The 20,319-nt window shown below is 40.9% G+C and overlaps 1 protein-coding gene and 1 pseudogene across 1 annotated transcript; both read right to left on the bottom strand.

The window, feature by feature from the left end:
- Positions 1-18,173: 18,173 nt before the first annotated feature.
- LOC137714692 (pectinesterase inhibitor 1-like) lies at positions 18,174-18,719 on the bottom strand. Its single transcript, XM_068453838.1, has one exon. The coding sequence runs from the start codon at positions 18,717-18,719 to the stop codon at positions 18,174-18,176; it is 546 nt and encodes a 181-aa protein (XP_068309939.1).
- Positions 18,720-19,146: 427 nt separating this feature from the next.
- LOC148697688 (uncharacterized) overlaps positions 19,147-20,319 on the bottom strand; it is a 1,442-nt pseudogene continuing 269 nt past the window's right edge.

Here is a 20,319-nt window from a genome sequence, read left to right as displayed (position 1 = left end):
ACAATATCTCCTAGCCCGCAACCAACATCATGTCTCTCGACCCGAAGCCAGAGATTATTTTCCCCCGGCCCATAGCCAACACCAGATCCTTGTCTCTGGCGGAATAATGACCACTAGATACATACCAAAATATTGAACATAATCTTTCCAAACATAGGTACATATATCTCAAAATCATCTTCATAGTATAAAGTCATCCATCATCTATACTATAAAAAAAATGTGTAAAAACATGTTCTAAATAGTATATCATCATCTATCAGATACTCTACAAGAACATGGGTTCGATAAAAAAATATGGTATTCCAAAATATTCTAAGTGAACTTGATAATCACAAAACAACATAAAGGGTATAATTAATAAAACTCTATTCAAATGATTGAATTTAGGAAAATGGACGTAAAAAATGGGTCTAGGATGTTGAAATTAGCCTAAAAGGGGTCTCGAACAAAAACCCTAAAATAGTCAAAAAGTCAATGTTGAATGTTAACCGGTCAAAGTCAAGTTAACGCTAACCGTTGACCGGGTTAATGGTTAGACCGGGTCAAAGTCAACGGGTCTGGATTAGTCAAATTGAGTTGAGGGTATTAGGTTGGACCGGGTCAATGGGCTGAAGGCCTTGGGTTCTTGGGCTTAGGTTCTAAGGCCCAAAGGGTTTTGGGTTAATGGGTTGAAGGCTCAGGTTCTTTCATAGCCCAAAGGCCTGCTTCAAAAGGGTTTGGGTTTTTGGGTTAATCGAGTCGAAAGCCCTAGGTCTTGGGCTAAGGGTTTACATGAGCTTGGACTTAAAACCCCATTTTTTTTGGGTTTTGAAAGAAAACTAAATAATTAAAATAAAAAACTAAACGGGTTGGGTTTTTAGGTCTAACGGCTATCGAGCCTAAGGCTCAAGTCCTATACATGGCCAAAAGGGCTTGGGTTGGTTTTCTCACTGGGAAGGAGATCAGAGCCTTTTGTGCTTCGATCAATGGCGATCTATTTCCCTAAGGTCCGACCTAGGTGCTCAAACAAAGGTAGAAGTGAGGGGAAGATAATGTTATTTAAGACTCGATGTGGAACGGTCGGAGGTGGCCGGGTTTTGCTCGACACTCGCTGGGCTTGCCAGAGTCTGGGTTTTTGGTGCCCTTTGGTGGTCCAGAGTTCCACAAAGACCGAGGGAGAGAGAGTATATGCTGATGAAGGTGGTGGTATCGTTGTTGGGGAGTGTGGGGGTCTTGGGTGTGCTTGGGTGATGTGGGTTTGATTGGGGAGAAAGTGAGAGGGAGAGGTTCGAGAGAGAGTGAGAGTTGAGTTGAGAGAGTAAGAGATCCGAGAATGACTCGGGAAAGGAGAAAGAGATAGGGTAAGGGTTAAGAGGTTGCCATGTGGCAGCATAAGGGAGTAGGGAAATCAAGATGAAGGGTTCGGATCAGATTAGGATAGGGAACCAAATTGAGACTTTTATAAAACTTTAGGGGAAAATTTAAGAAATTACATTTAATTGGGGGTGGGGTTTAACAATCTACCCTTATTAAAAGAAATTTCGTCCCCGAAATTACGAACTCAACTAAAAAGATACGGGTACTGGTTCCTTATTAAATCCTCTATTTCCCATGTTGCTTCCTCGACGACATGGTTTCTCCACAACACTTTCACCAACGGAATAACTTTGTTTCTCAGAGTTTTCTCCTGTTGGTCGATGATAGCCATTGGTCCCTCGACATAGTTCGCATCTTGATTCACTTCCAATGGCTTTGGCTGAATGACATGAAAGGGATTTGATACATATTTCCAGAGCATGGAAACATGGAAAACGTTGTGAATGTGTGACAGCTCTGGTTGTAGCTTCAACCTATAGGCAACTGCACCAATCTTTTCTGTAATTTGGTAGGGACCCACGTATCAAGGACTCAACTTTCCTTGCTTACAAAAATGAACCACACCTTTCTAGGGAGACAACTTCAGGAGAACAAAGTCACCAACCTTATACTCACGGCCCATGGAATGTTGGTCTATAATGCTTTTCTATCGGTCTTGTGCTGCCTTCAGGTTTCTCTTAATCAGTTGGATGATAACATTAGTAGTGTCAACAATCTATAGCCCTACTAATACCCGTTCGTCAACCTCTGTCTAACAGAATGGCATCCGACATGCATTCCCATAAAGTGTTTCAAATGGTGCCATACTGATACTCGAATGATGATGATGTTATTGTATGCAAACTCAACCAACGGCAAATAATTATCCCAGTTACCCTTCCATTGGAGAACAGACACTCTCAACATGTCTTTCAAAGTCTGAATTGTCCACTCAGACTGACCATCGGTTTGTGGATGGTAGGCGGTGCTATACAACAACTGAACATCCATAGCGATGTTAAAAGCTCCCCAAAACCTGGAGGTGAACCTGGGATCTCTATCTGAAACGATGGAGACGGGTACACCATGAAGTCTGACAATATTATCAATGAACAATTTTGCCAACTTCTCTAGTGAGTAGGTTTGTCGAACAGGTAGAAAGTGAGCAGTCTTGGGAGTTGGTCTACAATCACCCAAATGCCATCAAATCTCAACTGCGTCTTCGGCAAACCATACATAAAATCCATAATGATGTCTTCGTACTTCCATGCTGGTATCGGGAGGTTCTACAATAACATTTCAGCCTTCACGTACTGGCAAATAGTGCATCTCCTCACATAATCTGCCACATCCCATTTCATCCCAACCCAATAATAGAATGAACGGATAATGTGATTGTAGACATCGAAATTTCAGTAAAACAAATGTTCACCAATGCATTAAAGTTTTGACGTGTCAAGGCATACATGGCATACGCCACGTGTTGTACAAATTGTACACATGGCGTGTGACTCAACAAAATAGGAAGAAATACCCTTGAAGGATTAAACAAGTTTTTCTTCTCATTTTGGGCAATGACAAGGCAAGTACATTTCAATCCATTGAGGATCAAAACAAGTTTTTCTTCTCATGTTGGGCAATGACAAGGTAAGCACACTTCAATCCATTACGGATCAAAGAAAGTTTTTCTCATTTGGGCAATGACAAAGCATACACATTTCAAGTTTAAAATGGTATTAAGTGGGAAATTAGGCCATAAGTTACACCACTTCAATTTCAATATTGCATTAAGTGGGAAATTAGGCCATAAGTTACACCACTTCAATTTCAATATTGCATTAAGTGGGAAAATTAGGCAATGGTGCTTGGAAAGGAAAAAAATATTTTGTGGTGGTGATTCATTCTCAAAGCCTATAAATAGGCTTCTCCATCAAGGTATCAAGCATCAAGGAATTCACAAATACATTTCTCTACTCCCAAATTGGAAGAGAATTCCCCAAATCCTTGAAGCTTTGAAACTCCAAAGCTTCCAACCATCCAAATTCCCAAGAAAAGCCAACACACATCAAGGAATTCACAAATATATTTCTCTACTTCCAAATTGGAAGAGAATTCCCCAAATCCTTGAAGCTTTGAAACTCCAAAGCTCTCGAGCATCCAAATTCCCAAGAATTCCGAAGGATCAAGAAAGCACTCTTCGTTTCTTCGTCAAATCCTCCTTAAAGATCAAGCCCCAACGGCCCTTGAAGAACTTCCACCAACTCAAGATCAAGCCCTGACGGCCCTTGAAGAAAGTGTTCATTGTTCATCAACTGTTCATCCTAAGATCAAGCCCCAACGGCCCTTTGGATCAACAACCTCAACAAATCCACACATCCAATCGTTCTTCAAGATTAAGCCCAAAAGCCCTTGAAGATCCACTCATCCATCAACCTTCAAGATCAAGCCCAAAAGCCCTTGAAGAAATCCACACAACCATTATTCAAGATCAAGCCCTGACGGCCCTTGAAGAAAGTGTTCATCCGTTCATCCGTTCATCAACTGTTCATCCTTAGATCAAGCCCCAACGGCCCTTTGGATCAACAACTCATCCATAAACCTACACCCTATGAAGATAGAATCAGAGGACCAAATTTGAGAGAGATCGTAACCCCAAAATCATTAAACACAAAAATATTATTTTGTACACGTTATTCTTGTTTCTTGTTTCAAGGAAACTTCCGTGTTCACAGTGATATAGTTTAGTGATCCTCGGATGCATAGCATAAGCTAAGATGTGAGCTTCATCAAGAATTTATTTCTTCACCGCTTCGTTATCCTTAGGCACAAATAACTTACTTCCTAACACTAAGGCTTCATCCCTTCGAATTTTCAAATCCTGTCTCTTCCCATCTAGTACCTGTTTCTTTAGTTCTACACATTGTGGATTAAGTTCTTGAGCTTCCCTAACCATATCCACCAAGATAGGCCTAACCTGAAAATGTGCCAACAAATCTCCCTGTGGGTCTGGCGTCAGGGTAGCGCCAGTTTCTCAGAGAGAAAACAGTAGTGGAACATGGATAGCTTGAAGGGAGGTAAGCTATCTATGATGTCTCCGGCTTAGTGCATCTACTACTACATTGGCGTGTCCAGGATGATACTCAATAGTGCAGTCGTAACCAGTATTGAGCTCCATCCATCTTCTCTGCCTCAAATTCAAATCCTTCTGAGTGAAGACATATTTCAGGCTCTTGTGATCAATGAAGATGTGGCACTTCTCGTCGTACAAGTAATGTCTCCAGATCTTTAGAGCAAAAACCACTACTCCGAGCTCCAGATCGTGAGTGGGGTAATTTCTCTCGTGATTCTTGAGCTGCCTGGAAGCATAGGCGATGACCTTCCTATGCTGCATCAGAACACAACTCAATCCTAACAAAGATGCATCAATGTAAATCTCAAACTCACCACCATCGTTCAGAAGATCAAGGACGGGAACCTGAGAAAGACACTGCTTCAACTTCTGGAAACTCCGTTCATAATTTTTTACCACTCAAATTTGACCACCTTCCGAGTCAACTTAGTAAGAGTTAGGGTAATTGCTGAGAAATCTTGAACAAATCGTCAGTAATATCCTGCCAATCCCAGAAAGCTTCTTACTTCCGTAATGTTCCTCGGTTGTTCCCATGTAGACACTGCCGCAACCTTCTAAGGGTCTACACTAATTCCAGCAGAAACTACATGTTCGAGGAAACTGACCTGATTCGACAAGAACTAACATTTACTGAACTTGGCATACAATTTCTGACTTCTCAACCTCTCCAACACCAACCTCAGATGTTTTCTGTGCTTAGCAACACTTTTGGAATAGATCAGGATGTCATCAATGAACACAATCACAAACCGATCCAGATATGGTCTGAAGACTCTATTCATCAGATCCATGAATGCGGCAAGTTCATTTGTTAATCCAAAAGGCATGACATGGAATTCATAGTGTTCATACCTAGTGCAGAAGACAGTCTTTGGCACATCTTCTTCACGGATCAATAGTTGGTGATAACCCGAACGTAGGTCGATCTTAGAAAATACCTAAGCACATTTCAATTGGTCAAATAGGTCATCGATCCGAGGTAGAAGATAACGGTTCTTCACTATCACCTGATTCAATTGCCGATAGTCGATGCAAAGTCGCATCGACCCATTATTCTTCTTGACAAATAAAATAGGAGCACCCCAAGAAGATATGATGGGTTGGATATAACCCTTATCCACTAGCTCTTGGAATTGAATCTTCAGTTCTCTCAACTCCGCTGGTGCCATTCTATAAGGTGCAAAGGAGATAGGGTTTGTTCCTGGAAGTAAGTCGATGGTGAATTCAATTTCCCTCGCAGGTGGTAACCCTGGCAAATCCTCAAGAAACACATCAGTGAATTTATTCACCACTGTCACATCTTCAGGATGCAAAGAAGGTTCACTATGTGTGACCACATGGGCTAAGAATCCCACACATCATTTCTGCAATAACTTAGTTGCCAAAATGGTAGAAATGATACTATTTGGGAAAATTAGTTGTTCACCCTGAAACGTTACCGACGGTTGTCCAGGTTGATTGAACATCACAAATTTGTCACTACAACTGACATAAATGTTATGCCTAGACATCCAATCCATTCCCAAGATGACATCGAACTCTGCGAGTTCGAAGGGAACTAAATTAGTCTCCATGAATTCCCCTTCAACTATAACCGGACAATCCCTATACTTCTATTGTGCACAGAAAAGATCTTCATGTGGCATTTGTACAAGCATATCAAAGCCAAGCTTTGTAGGTGACGAGTTTATAACCCGTGTAAATGATGAAGATACAAATGAATAAGTGGCACCTGAATCAATCAGAACTCTAGCCCAATTATTACACACAAGTAACGTACCTGTAATGACTCTATGGTCTTGTTTCACTTCCTATTGAGTCATGGCATTGATACGTTCATGGACCTGACGTCCTACACCATTGTTACGGCCTCTATGAGTCGTAGAGCCCTGACTGTTACGAACTGTTCTGTTCCTCTGAGTATGGCTGCCTGAAGTTGCTCTGGATTGCTGTGGTTGCCTATGAGTGGAAAACTGAGTACTCTGACTACCACTGCCGCCATATCTCTAAGTATTGCCATAACTTTGAGTATTACTACCACCGTCGTAATTATGAGTGTTCGGATAATCACCCCTACCGTAACCTGAACCAAAAGCATAACTCTCGAGTAGTGGTGCCGAAGGGTAATCCCGAACATATTGCCCAGTGCCACCACACCTGTGACACGTGGCTGTAACCAGAGGGTAATTTCCTCGATGGTGTAGACCACAATACACACAAGGCGTGACTGTTGAACCGAAGTGGCTGAAAAATCGTCTAGTCGTCACTGCTCGAGCCATCACTAGATGATCCAGAACCCTAGCCCTATCACTTGAACGAATGAGAGTGTCTAAGGCAGAATGGGTTAGAAGAGCTAACAGGTTCCCTCATACTATAGGATCAAAAACCACGACCCCTCTGATTCTGATTTCGAGGTCGGTTCTATCTCCGGGGCTAGTTCTGAATCTGAAGCTGATCCTGATTAAAAATGTCTTATTTCAACTGTTCGATATTCAAGGCAATTTCGATCATCTCCTCGTATGATCTATGCCTCTGCGCAGCCACAAGCTTGTGATAGTTTGGATTTATCGCAATTCGTGCATGTATCATCATCTCCTGCTAGTTCCCATAGGTTCCCTCATGGTGTCTTGACAGGCACCAGAAAGTGCTATCAAACTCTGTGATGCTCAGATAGCCCTGGCGAAACTCCAAGAACTCGTCTCTTTCTCAGCTGATAATTGGGGCTCAAGAAGTGTGCGCTGAAGAGTCTTTTGAATATGGCCCAAATCATCAAGGAACCAGGTGGACAAGAGTTCTTCATTGATTTCCACCAAAACCTTGCATCCCCCTAAAGAAAATAAGCAAATGTATTTGCCCATTCAGTTATTAGGCATTTCATGGCCTCTAAAGTATCCTTAATTTTAAGCAGATGTATTCGCCCATTCAGTCATTAGGCATTTCATGGCCTCTAAAGTATCCTCAATTTTCTCCAACCAATCCTCGGCCCTCCTCACAAGCTCCAATTACCCTTAGTTCTGTAATTCCATGGCTACGAGTGATTTCCATGTATGTACGGTTCAACCTGTTATCACCCAGAAAAGCATTTTGTAGAGTAGTGATCAACTGCTGAATTCCCCCCATTATGCCAGAACAATGTCATTGAGATATATTCCCACCAACATGATCCATAATTCTGATAAGAGACAAACAGGATTTAGAAAGACGGAAGATTATGAATACAAGAAGGGTTATGATTACCAAATGGAAGAATGAAGTCCTAAGTATGCTCTGATACCAATCTGACACTCCCCGATCTCGATGTCCTCGAGACATCGCGATGGCCACGTGCTAGCCGACACCCGAAGGTGACGCAAGTCAATTATGAATGCAAAAGCTGAGAACATAGGAAACATGCACAAAAAATTGTAGCAAGATAATAGGATATGACTATTCATGCGGTAGTAGAGTATTATCACAATACTGATATTCAACTGCCAACAATGAATACATAATGATAATGCATGACATGTTCAGAGTATATTCTAATACAGAGTACAAGCGGAAGGTAAGATAGAGAAGTGTTATTACAATAGGTGTCAAAGTATAGAGAATAGCATGATGTCACTGGTAGGGAAAAGCCTCGTAACTCGAGTCGTAATCCTCGTTCCTATGTCCTGAGGGGGTGTTAAACAAACATAAGTGGACCAAGTTGATATATATATATATATATATATATATAAATAATACTAAACAGCTATCAACGTACTAACCCCCAAAGTTTTATGAAAACTAATAGCATAATAAGTGGTAGGTTTTCCGAAAACCCTAGCATGCCATAAAACTTTTCCATAAAACATATCTCGTATATAGTGTGTTAAATAGTGGTATTAAATAACAATATCTCCCGGCCCACAACTAACATCAGGTCGAGAGCTAAAGATTATTTTCTCCCAACCCACAGCCAACACCAGATCTTTGCCTCTGGCGGAATAGTGATCAGTAGATACGCACCAAAACATTGAACATAATCTTTCCAAACATAGGTACATATATCTCAAAATCATCTTCATATTATAAAGTCATTCGTCATCTATACTATAAAAAAGTGTGTAAAAATGTGTTCTAAATAGTATATCGTCATCCATCAGATACCCTACAAGAACATGGGTTCGATAGAAAATATGGTATTCCAAAATATTCCAAGTAAGCTTGATAATCATATAAGGCAAATCCAATTTACTCATAAAACGTTATCTAAAACGTGATCATTAAATCATGCTTTTTATGTATGCATTTCTACTATTAAAACATACATTTTAGAAAGGGTCCACTCACAGATATTTCATCGTCGTAGAGCCGTATGAAACAGGAATAATGGAATCGCTGCTATTAATTGCACCTAAGCACATAAAGGGTATAATTAATAAAACTCTATTCAAACGGTTGAATTTAGGAAAATGGACGTAAAAAAATGGGTCCAAGATGTCGAAATTAGCCTAGGAAAGGTCCCAGACGAAAACCCAAAAAAGTCAACGTTGACTGGTCAAAGTCAAAGTCAACGTTGACCGTTGATTGGGTCAAAGTCAAAGGGTCTGGGTTAGGGGTATTAGGTTGGACCGGGTCAATGGGCTAGATGCCTTGGGTTCTTAGGCTTAGGTTCCAAGGCTCAAATGGTTTTGGGTTAATGGGCCTAAAGCCTGGATTTTTTCATGGCCCAAAGGCCTATTTCAAAAAGGTTTGGGGTTTTGGGTTAATCGGACCGAAGGCCCTAGGTATTGGGCTAAGGGTTTACACGAGCTTGGGCTTAAAGGCCCGACCCAATTCTTTTGGGTTTTTGAAAGAAAACTAAATAATTAAAATTAAAAACTAAACAGGTTGGGTTTTTAGGTCTAAGGGCTAACGGGCCTAAGGCTTGAGTCCTATACACGGCCCAAAGGGCCTGGGTTGGTTTTCTCATGGGGGAAGGAGGCCGGAGCCTCCCGTGTTTTGGTCAATGACAATCTACTTCCCTAGGGTCGGATCTAGGTGCTAAAACAAAGGTAGAAGCGAGAGGAAGAGAATGTTACCTAAGACTCGACGTGGAATAGCCAGAGGTGGCCAGGTTTTGCTTGACACTCACTGGGCTAGCCAGAGTCTGCGTTTTGGGTGTCTCTGGGTGCTCTGGAGTTCCACAAAGACAGAGGGAGAGAGAATGGATGTCAGTGATGGTGGTGGTACCATCGTCGACGAGTGTGGGGGTCTTAGGTGTGCTTGGGTGATGTGGGTTCGATCGGGGAGAAAGTGAGAGGGAGAGGTTCGAGAGAGAGTGAGAGTTGAGCTGAGAGAGTGAAAGATCTGAGAGGGACTCCTGGAAAGGAGAAAGAGATAGGGTAAGGGTTAGGAGGCTACCACGTGGCAGCGTGGGGGAGTAGGGAAATTAAGATAGAGGGTTTGGATTCGATTAGGATAAGGGACCAAATTGAGACTTTTATAAAACTCTAGCGGGAAAAATTAAGAAATTACATTTAATTGGGGGTGGGGTTTAACACACCCACACACCCCCTCTCATTTAATGTAAATAATACTGTTTGTCAAAAAAAAAAAAAAAAAAATCATCTTGTACATGATAGTAATTATGTAATACGGTAAAAAAAGATAATTGACATTTAAAGTTTAAATTGTGTGTAGAAATGGGCTGTATTAGATCAAATAAAATTTCCCAATTATTAGTGATCATATTGGATTTTGAAAGTTATGGGTTTTTATGGACTTTTAGGTGTTTTTATAGTAGGATTTTTGTTGTATCAAATTCAATAAAAAGCTGTAATTTTGATAGATTTTATTTTTGAGAGATTTAATGAATATGACTTATCCAAATTTTTTCTAAACTGAAACACTATAATAACTTTATGGGTTGATCTCAGTTTACTACCTGAAGTTTCTTGGTTTTCAACATTTCATATATCAAGTTTCTTTCATCCCAGTGTAGTACTTAAAGTCATAATTATGGGATAATTCATACATTCGTTAAGCTATATGTTAAAACAACAGTTAACCTATGACATGGCCTCAACATGAATAATGATTGGACGCCACATGTTAAGATGGAGGCACACGTAGATATTTAAAAATTAAAAAAAAATTAATTGGCAAAATAAAGAATAGTTGTGTCCCTTGTGAACAATTTAAAAAATAAAAGGTTAATCTTAATTTACTACTCTAAAATTTTGTGATTTTCAACATTTGATACATATAATTCTTTTCGTCCTAGTCTGGTACCTAAAATCATAATTATTGGGACACTTTCATACATCAGTAAAGTTTTCCTTCAGAACTTCCGTTAACTGATGATGTGGCGCCCATGTGGACAATAACTAGGTGTCATGTGTCAATTTGGCCCCTTTTAGACATTAAAAAATAATAAAAAATTAAAACTTAAAAAAAATTTAAAAATTAAAAAAAAAAAGTAAAAAAAAAAAAAAAAAAAAACTAAGGGTTTTTTTTATCCGACCCAACCCTATCTACATTTCGAACCAAGCAGCAAATCCCCAGCAGCCCCATCTCCGTTTTCACCATCACCACCTTCTACTCTAAACCCTCATCCTCCTCCTTATCCCAAAACCCAACCCCATCCTCCACACCCCAAAACCCAACCCTAACCAAGAGATACAATCACATAAAGTTCTTCACGAAAACCAATCCTCTAACCCACCAGGCCCAAGGCCGCATCTTTCTACCCCTCATCATCCAGATCTGGTCATGGCCTTCAACTCCATTCTCGCAATCGACTGGAGCTCGAAGGCCCACTCGTCTTTCAACAGCGCTGGTCCCATAACAACTCAAATAGACCCTCCACTTCGAAGGCGTCACAACCGTCATGGAGCTAAGCTCCTGCACAAGAGAGCCTAAATGGGTCCTGGGGTTTCCTGAACTTCTTCCAAGAAGCAACGTCGTTAGAAAACTAAACACTGACCCAAAACTTGTACAGTTGGGCACTCTTGAATTTGACCCCTGCCCACATCCAGCCTGGAGACCCTGACGTCTTACTAATCTCACTTGTGCTTGAGCGAGATTGGCTTCAGAATGTCCTTCAAAATTCACAAAAAATGGAAGAAAAAAAAAAGAAATTAAAAATCACAGTAGAAAGATATGAGATTGAGGATGGGAAAGATAGAATACCTACAAGATTTAGGTCGTCTTGTAGAGAAGAAGAATTGAGAGTGAGAATTAATTGAAGTGGGAATTCGAGGTAGAAGAAGGGGATGGTGGCCGTCAAAATAAGAAATTTAGGGTTGGGTGGGTGAAGATGAGAAAAGGGAAGGAGGGTCGGAAATCTGGGGAAGATGTAGAAGATGGCCTAGAAAAAAAATTAATTTTTTTTTTAATTTTTAATTTTTAATTTCCAGAGCATGGAAACATGGAAAACGTTGTGAATATGTGACACCTCTGGTGGTAGCTTCAACCTATAGGCAACTGCACCAATCCTTTTCGTAATCTGGTAGGGACCGACGTATCAAGGACTTAACTTTCCTTGCTTACAAAAACGAACCACACTTTTCTAGGGAGACAACTTTAGGAAAACAAAGTCACCAACCTTATACTCACGGTCCATGGAATATTGGTCCCTAATGCTTTTTTGTCAGTCTTGTGCTGCCTTCAGGTTCCTCTTAATCAGTTGGATGATAGCATTAGTAGTGTCAACAATCTCTAGCCCCACTAACACCCGTTCGTCAACCTTTGCCCAACACAATAGCGTTCAACACGTCTTCCCATAAAGTGCTTCAAATGGTGCCATACCATACTCGAATGATAGCTGTTATTGTATGCAAACTCAACCAATGGCAAATAACTATCCCAGTTACCTTTCCACTGGAGAATAGACACTCTCAACATGTCGTTCAAAGTCTGAATTGTTTGCTCAGACTGACCATGGGTTTGTGGATGATAGGTAGTGCTATACAACAACTGAGTATCCATGGTGGCGTTAAAAACTCTCCAAAACCTAGAGGTGAACCTGGGATCTCTGTATGAAACGATGGAGAGGAGTACACCATGAAGTCTGACAATATTATCAATGAACAGTTTTGCCAACTTTTCTAATGAGCAGGTTTATCGAACAGGTAGGAAGTAAGCAGTCTTGGTGAGTCGGTCTACAATCACCAAAATGCCATCAAATCTTGAATGCGTCCTTGGCAAACCATACACAAAATCCATAGTGATGTCTTCCTACGTCCATGTTGGTATCGAGAGGTTCTGCAATAGCCCTTCAGGTCTTTGCCTCTCAACCTTCACCTACTAGCAAATAATGCATATCCTCACATAATCCGCCACATCCCGTTTCATCCCAACCCAATAATAGAATGAACGGATAGTGTAATACACTTTAGTGCTATCTGGATGCATGACATTAGCTGAGATGTGAGCTTCATCAAGAATTTATTTCTTCATCGCTTCGTTATCCTTAGGCACAAACATCTTAGTTCCCAACACTAAAGCTCCATCCCTTCAGATATTCAGATCATGTCTCTTCCCATCCAGTACTTGTTTCTTTAGTTTTGCAGATTGTGGATCAAGTTCCTGAGCTTCCTTAACCATATCCACCAGGACATGCCTAACCTGAAAATGTGCTGACAAATCTCCCTGTGCGTCTGGCGTCATGGTAGTGCCAGTTTCTTGGAGAGAAAACAATAGTGAAACATGGGTAGCTCGAATGGAGGCAAGCTGTCCATGATGTTTCTAGCTTAGTGCATCTGCTACTACATTGGTGTGTCCATGATGAAACTCAATAATGCAGTTGTAATTAGTAATGAGCTTCATCCATCTTCTCTGCCTCAAATTCAAATCCTTCTGAGTGAAGACATGTTTCAAGCTCTTATGATCAGTGAAGATGTGGCACTTCTCGCCATACAAGTAATGTCTCTAGATCTTTAGAGCAAAAACCACAGCTCTGAGCTCTAGATCGTTAGTGGGGTAATTTCTCTCGTGATTCTTGAGCTGCTTGGAAGCATAGACGATAACCTTCCTATGCTGCATCAGAACACAACCTAATCCTGACAAAGATGCATCAGTGTAAATCTCAAACTCACCACCATCATTCAGAAGAACAAGGATGTGTACAGTTGGACGCTCTCGAATTGGACCCCTGCCCACATCCAGCCTGGAGACCCTAACGTCTTACCAATCCCACTTGTGCTTGAGCGAGTTTGGCTTCAGAATGTCCTTCAAAATTCACAAAAAATGGAAGCAAAAAAATAAAAAAAATAATTAAAAATCACAGAATAGAAAGATATGAGATCGAGGATGGGGGAGAGAGAATACCTACAAGATTGGGTGTTGTCTTGTAGAGAAGAAGAATTGAGAGTGAGAATTAATTGAAGTGGGAACTGGAGGTAGAAGAAGGGGATGGTGACCGCCGAAATGGGAAATTTAGGGTTGGGTGGGTGGAGATGAGAGAAGGAAAGGAGGGTCGAGACTCTGGGGAAGACGTAGAAGACGGTTAGAAAAAAAATTAATTTTTTTTTAATTTTTAATTTTTTAATATACACGTGAGCCCATGTTGACATGTGGTGCCTAGTCGTTGTCCACGTGTGTGTCATGTCACGATTTAACTGCTGATTTAACAACTTAAACGGATGTATAAAAATGTCTCATAATTATGACTTAAACCAATGTTATACCTTCTGTTAGCCTGCCATTATCAGTTAAATGCTGACGTGGCTTGATCCAGACCCCAATAATAAAGAAAAGTTAAAAAACAAAAAAACAAACCTTTCGTCCCTTCCACCCCCTCCCCCCATCTTCATCTTCTTCCCTGCTTAATCTTCAACCAAAAATAAAAAAATAAAAAAAATTTGAAAACCCATCAACCCCAAAACCCCCTCCCCCCCCCGAGAAGAAGAAGAAGAAGAAGAAGGAGAAGGAGAAGGAAAAAAAGGGTGGGTGCGGGGGAAGATAATTGGTTTTTTCTTTTCTTTTTTCCGGGTTGCAGCAGCTACGGGGAAGAAGAGGAAAGAAGATGAAGATGGGGGAGAAGAGAGAGGGCGCGCAGGGGGGGGGAGGGGTGGTGGTGGGTGAAAGGACAAAGTTTTGTGTATATCTTTTTTTTCTTTCTTTTTCCTGGGTTGCAGCAGGTAGGAAGAAGAGGAAAGGAGATGAAGATGAGGGAGAAGAGATAGGGCGCACGGTGGGGGGGGGGAGTTTTTTTTTTTTTCCTTTTTTCTGGGTTGCAGCAGATAGGGGAAGAAGAGGAAAGAAGATGAAGATGGGAGAGAAGAAAGAGGGCGCGCAGGGGGGAGATGGACAAAGTTTTTTTTTTTTTTTTTTTTTTTTCTTTTTTCTTTGTTGTAGCAGGTAGGAAGAAGAGGAAGGGAGTGAAGATGGGGGAGAAGAGAGAGGGCGCACAAAGGGGAAATTTTGTTTTATTTTTTTTAACTTTTCTTTATTATTTTAATATTTAAAAAATATTAAATGATTTTTTTTAGTTTTTAATAATTTTTTAATAGAAAGTGGGTTCCGAATCAAACCACATTTAATTGAGAAATTAACAGAAAAACTGACGGATGTATGACATTGGCACAAATTTGTAAGATGAGGTATGACATTATCATTTTAAAAAGATGAGGTATGAAAGTGTCATAAAACCAATAGTTGAGGTAGTTTTTTGTACTTTACCCTATTAAAATCCACGGATTGGAAGCAAGCCCATCATGCAATACTCCTAATTTTTCTTCCAGCCCTTGCCTTAAACGAGCATATTAGTCCAGGTCCAAATATGTCAAATTATTACAACTATTTTTAGAATTGAACGCTATCATTATTTTTAGAATTGAATACTACCATTGTTTTTAGAATTGAACAGTTTCATTATTTCTATAACTAAACATTGTCTATTTTTAAAACTGAACACTGCAACTATTTCTAGGACTGAACATTGATACTATTTTCAGAACTGAACGCAGCAACTATTTTTATAACTAATAGACAAGCAACTATTTCTGTGATATGTTGTGTTTGATAGTGGTCTTGTACCTGCTCTGGTATCAGTCATGTTGCCATCCAATTTCCAACCTATGAGAAAATAAAATGCTATTCGGCTAATCGAGGTAATAGCTGCCTGCTATTAGTATTTTATGTAATTTTGAAAGAGGCATGTCGGATGATCTGACACTACAGTAGAAAGGGTTTATCTGCCTGCTTTTAGTCTTTTATGTACACTTGAAAGAGAGGTGTCATATAATTTGATGCCGTTATATCGGATAACGTTACGATAGACAAGCTTGGTGCACGCAACGTTGCCGTTGCCTCATCTGTCTCCAAAATATTTGCATCAACATTGACATATCCACATGGGGTATTAGAGACTTAGAGTTTGAATGACTCTGCTAATTTGATTTACGCTTTTGTAATTTTGTTCTGGTGGGGTTGGTGGAGGTGGAGATTCGGATTGGGATTGAGAGGTGGTGTGTGGGTTGGGGTTGACGTTTTGGTTGCTGGGGTGATTGGGGTTAGGAAATGAGAAGACAATGTCCCACTCTTCCTCCTGACTCTTTCAACATTCTGATAATTGAATATTTTCTATGAATTTATGCCGACTCTGTAGGCTGACACGATTATTTTGTTGTTCCTTCTTTAAAAATGACTTTCTGTCAGTTGATTCATGGCCAATAGTCTCTCTCTTTCTCTCTATTCCCTGTTCGAACCACACAATTTTGGCCTCCTTTATCGTTACCAGGGTCCCTGGAATTGAATTGTATCAATTCAAAATACATGCTTACTGTGAAAAGGAAGAGGGAAAAACATAAAAGCCCGATTTCAGTGATATGTATATACTATGCAAAAATTCTTACCATTTTAGCAGAAATTTTCTGAAAGCAGCAGAATAAGCGAATATGCAAACCATTAAAGTAGTATACTGAAAGACCCTGCACTAATAGAAATTGTATTTTATTTCCAAATATCATATTCAGGTGGTACGCTCAAGGCTTCAAGAGCACGGCCACCACTCTGAGAAGCGCTATGCTGGTGTTGTTGATTGCATTAGAAAAGTATTTCATCAAGAGGGCCTCCCTGGTTTCTACCGTGGGTGTGCCACCAACCCCCAACACCACCCCCCCCCCCCCCCCCACCCCCGGCGCCGGGCCCCCACCCCCAGGGGGGCGCGATATTGTAGCCTCGTGCCGTTCTCATGGACATTGTAGCATGAAGTTGTTTTTTGAGGGGGAAGTGAGAGGATTATGCCATTTAAACACATGATGATGATGAGAAATTAGCTTACTTGACAGTAGCAGGGTCGCTATTTATGGGATTAAGTACTCATGACATCAAGTTCCATTGTTTCCTTCTTGTGTTCTTGTTAGTACTCATAATATTGGCTTCTCCTTGGATTTGATGCTTCTACGTTTCATTCAAGCCGCGCCCCCCAACCCCCCAAACCCATGTTTAAATTGCACCTCCACCAAGTTCTAGTCGCACCTCCCATGGGCTAAAATGCCCAAAGTGAAAAATTAAATGGACCCCCTTTTAGTTTTAGGGCAATTAGCATGAATAATCTGTTTTTGAGTTTTGGTTTGTAGAAATGATCATTTTTAGCAATGTCGTATTTATCATGACTCAAAGATGACTTAACAACCTTGTGTAATGATGATATATTGAAGATATAACACTGATCATTTTGCAACAAAATGTCAAAATTTGATTATTTTTACTAATTGCTTTTACTTTAATAGCTACAATCGTATTCCACTTTGATTCTTCTTTTCTCTTCTTTTTCATCACTAGGTGTCACTTCATTTTGAGAGGACAGATTGTTATAGGAAAATGGATGAATAACTACAAAAAGGTAATGTTCTTAGACACACAAAACTGATTAAATTGTCTGGTTTATTTAATATAGGTGAGTTTCATATACAATAGTGAAGTCATCCTTATTAATTAGAAGTTTGAGAAGAGGTCATGTCACATCCCGGCCCGGGGCGGATCACTTCCCGGGCCCGCTCCACCACCGTAGCACGATATTGTCCGCTTTGGGCTTACCATTCCCTCACGGTTTTGTTTTTGGGAACTCACGAGCAACTTCCCAGTGGGTCACCCATCATGGGATTGCTCTAGCCCCCTTCTCGCTTAACTTCGGAGTTCCTACGGAACCCGAAGCCAGTGAGCTCCCAAAAGGTCTCGTGCTAGGTAGGAATGAGAATATACATTTAAGGATCACTCCCGTGGGCGATGTGGGATGTCACAATCCACCCCCCTTAGGGGCCCGACGTCCTCGTCGGCACACACGCGGCCAGGGTTAGGCTCTGATACCAAATTGTCACATCCCGGCCCGGGGCGGATCACTTCCCGGGCCCGCTCCACCACCGTAGCACGATATTGTCTGCTTTGGGCTTACCATTCCCTCACGGTTTTGTTTTTGGGAACTCACGAGCAACTTCCCAGTGGGTCACCCATCATGGGATTGCTCTAGCCCCCTTCTCGCTTAACTTCGGAGTTCCTACGGAACCCGAAGCCAGTGAGCTCCCAAAAGGCCTCGTGCTAGGTAGGAATGAGAATATACATTTAAGGATCACCCCCCTGGACGATGTGAGATGTCACAGGTCATCAATGTGATCAATTTGTGAAAAAAGCAGTGTTATTATATTTAATATTGAGAGCGGAAATCGTTTGAATTCATGACAATATGTTTGAATTATTTAATAATTAGTACATCCCATGTATTCCATCTCCGCAATCAAGGTTAATTTTTATTTGTCTAATGGAGCAGCGTCGAGATGGCCATGCAATTGCTAGCCAGCTTACGCAATGTAACAATATCCTCATCCTTGAAGGGCAACTTGAACCCCGGAGACTCAGCGACGGCATCATCACACGTGCCCAAATAGGTAATCACTCCGCTGAGCCTGGTTTGTATTGTGCCAACATCGTGTGCGACAATCGCATCAGTAGCACCGTTGAGGTCATCAACTGCGGATTCGTATTCTTCTTGGCATACTTGGACAGTCGACATATCTGATGCGGAAAGGCCACCCAGCTTCTTGAACTGGGCGAGGGCCTGTTGCATGCGGTTCAAGCATGCTTTAATCTCTATCTGAAGCGCGCTGATAGGGTCGGCAGCACCGTGTTCAGAAGGAAGGATGGTGCTGGAGCAAAGACCAGGGTTATCAGTTTTTGCGCAGATTTTTTCAAGAGCCGCATCCACCTGTGGGATTGGGGCTGATGAGCCTTGACAGGAAGAGAAGAGGAGAGAAGAGATGGACATGACTACGAGGAGGATGCGGCTGTTGATGATGAGCTCCATTGTCTCTTCTCTTCACTTCCCTTTCTCTTTATCAGAGGTAGAAGAGGAAAGACAACAAAATTGAATAGGAACAAGGAGGTTAGGGACAGGGGGAAAGAATGTTGTGTTTTAATTAGATGTTGAGTAAACGAGGTCGTTGTGCAAATTATACCAGAAATAGCTTTTACGGCAACTGCTTTTCCTATCATTATGCTCTAATCATGCACCTGCAAAACAATTCTCTAAAAATAAGATTCTTGTTACGGGCGGCAACCTATTAGGTTTAAACCACACATATACGTACCATATGGCGCACCGGTTGAAACATATCATGGCATTTAAAAAACACGACTTGCCAGAGAGGAAGAAGCGAGGCCTGAAAATAGTTACCTTTGAAGTTGCAAAGATATACTGCAGGGTGTGTTCCTTACTTGGAGAAACCCAAAGACTATACGAGCCGTGACAGGGCGTTTTCCGACTTCAGTTTATTAAGCTCGTGTCTTCTCTGACCAAAGTCAGCTGCTTTAGTCTTCAAGAGTTCTTCAGGCCAACTTTTAACAACTCTTGATGTAACTGAGCTTGTAAGACTTGCAGGACACCAATCCTCATTAAGATTCGAAATGTATCTATGGATAATACCAGATACAGATACTACTTTTGATGAAGAGTGAGTGGGTTCATCTGTCACTGAGTCATCTTTGGGTCCGACTCCGAGTTCATTCACATATGCAGAGTGGAAACGTCATCTTGTCAGTTGGAACTCCATTGACTTGGTATATATTCTTTCTTCTCTTTGTGAAGTAAAAAGGTCTTCTGAGCTTTCCTAGTATAGGCTTGTGACTTTGAATTTTTTTTTTCGCTCTTTATAATGCCTTTTGTATTACGTACTAATAGCAGCAATTCTTGTAGCAAAACTCTTTGAATTCAAATAATCGCCAACTTTTGAGGCCACGTACTTGCGTAAACATGGCCTATTGCAATCATTTAATAAAAGTCCTGCTTTTTTCATGAAGAAACCATGTTCTTTCACTCCCTGGAAAGCACTCTTAATACGCGTTGAATCAGGCAGGTGATACAGTCATGACTTTCGATTGACCTAATAAACAAATGCAGCGCACAGTGAGAAGCACAAAATAACCAATGATTAATGCAGGTGAAGATGATAAGGTCCGATTCGACCTTAACCAATTATCCACCAATTGCAGATGATAGTGGAGACGGAGATGGAAGGAAGAAGGAAGAAGCAGAGCTCCACTACTTTTGTATTATAATATTTTATCAAAATGACCGGTGTAACTTTCTTTGGAGCTAGTACTCTTATACAACTCACCACTCAGTTATTGACGATCGGCACTATAAGGGTGAGCCATGGCAAAAATGTACATATTTAGGAGAGATTTTTCAGTGTGATCGATACACAAGATGTACTATGTACATCACGTGTCATTATACAAACTGTGAGATATGTGTGTTAAAAAGTTAATAACTTGAAAAATAAAATTTCTCACTGCTCCTATTAAAACACATAATGTACCATGTCACAATTAAAATTTTCTCCATATTTAGATAGACGGCCTATCATTATAAATAGACGGCCTATCATTATAACGACTGAGCTTCT

The sequence above is a fragment of the Pyrus communis genome, chromosome 3 (genome assembly GCF_041283825.1).
Source record: "Pyrus communis isolate YQ-2024b chromosome 3, ASM4128382v1, whole genome shotgun sequence".
Lineage (NCBI taxonomy): Eukaryota > Viridiplantae > Streptophyta > Magnoliopsida > Rosales > Rosaceae > Pyrus > Pyrus communis.
Note: the sequence above shows the minus strand (reverse complement) of the source record. Positions and strands in the feature narration are given on the sequence as shown.

What these genes read in the sequence shown, in the direction of transcription:
- LOC137714692 (XM_068453838.1), bottom strand. Translation starts at nt 18,719, where the DNA reads ATGGAGCTCATCATCAACAGCCGCATCCTCCTCGTAGTCATGTCCATC.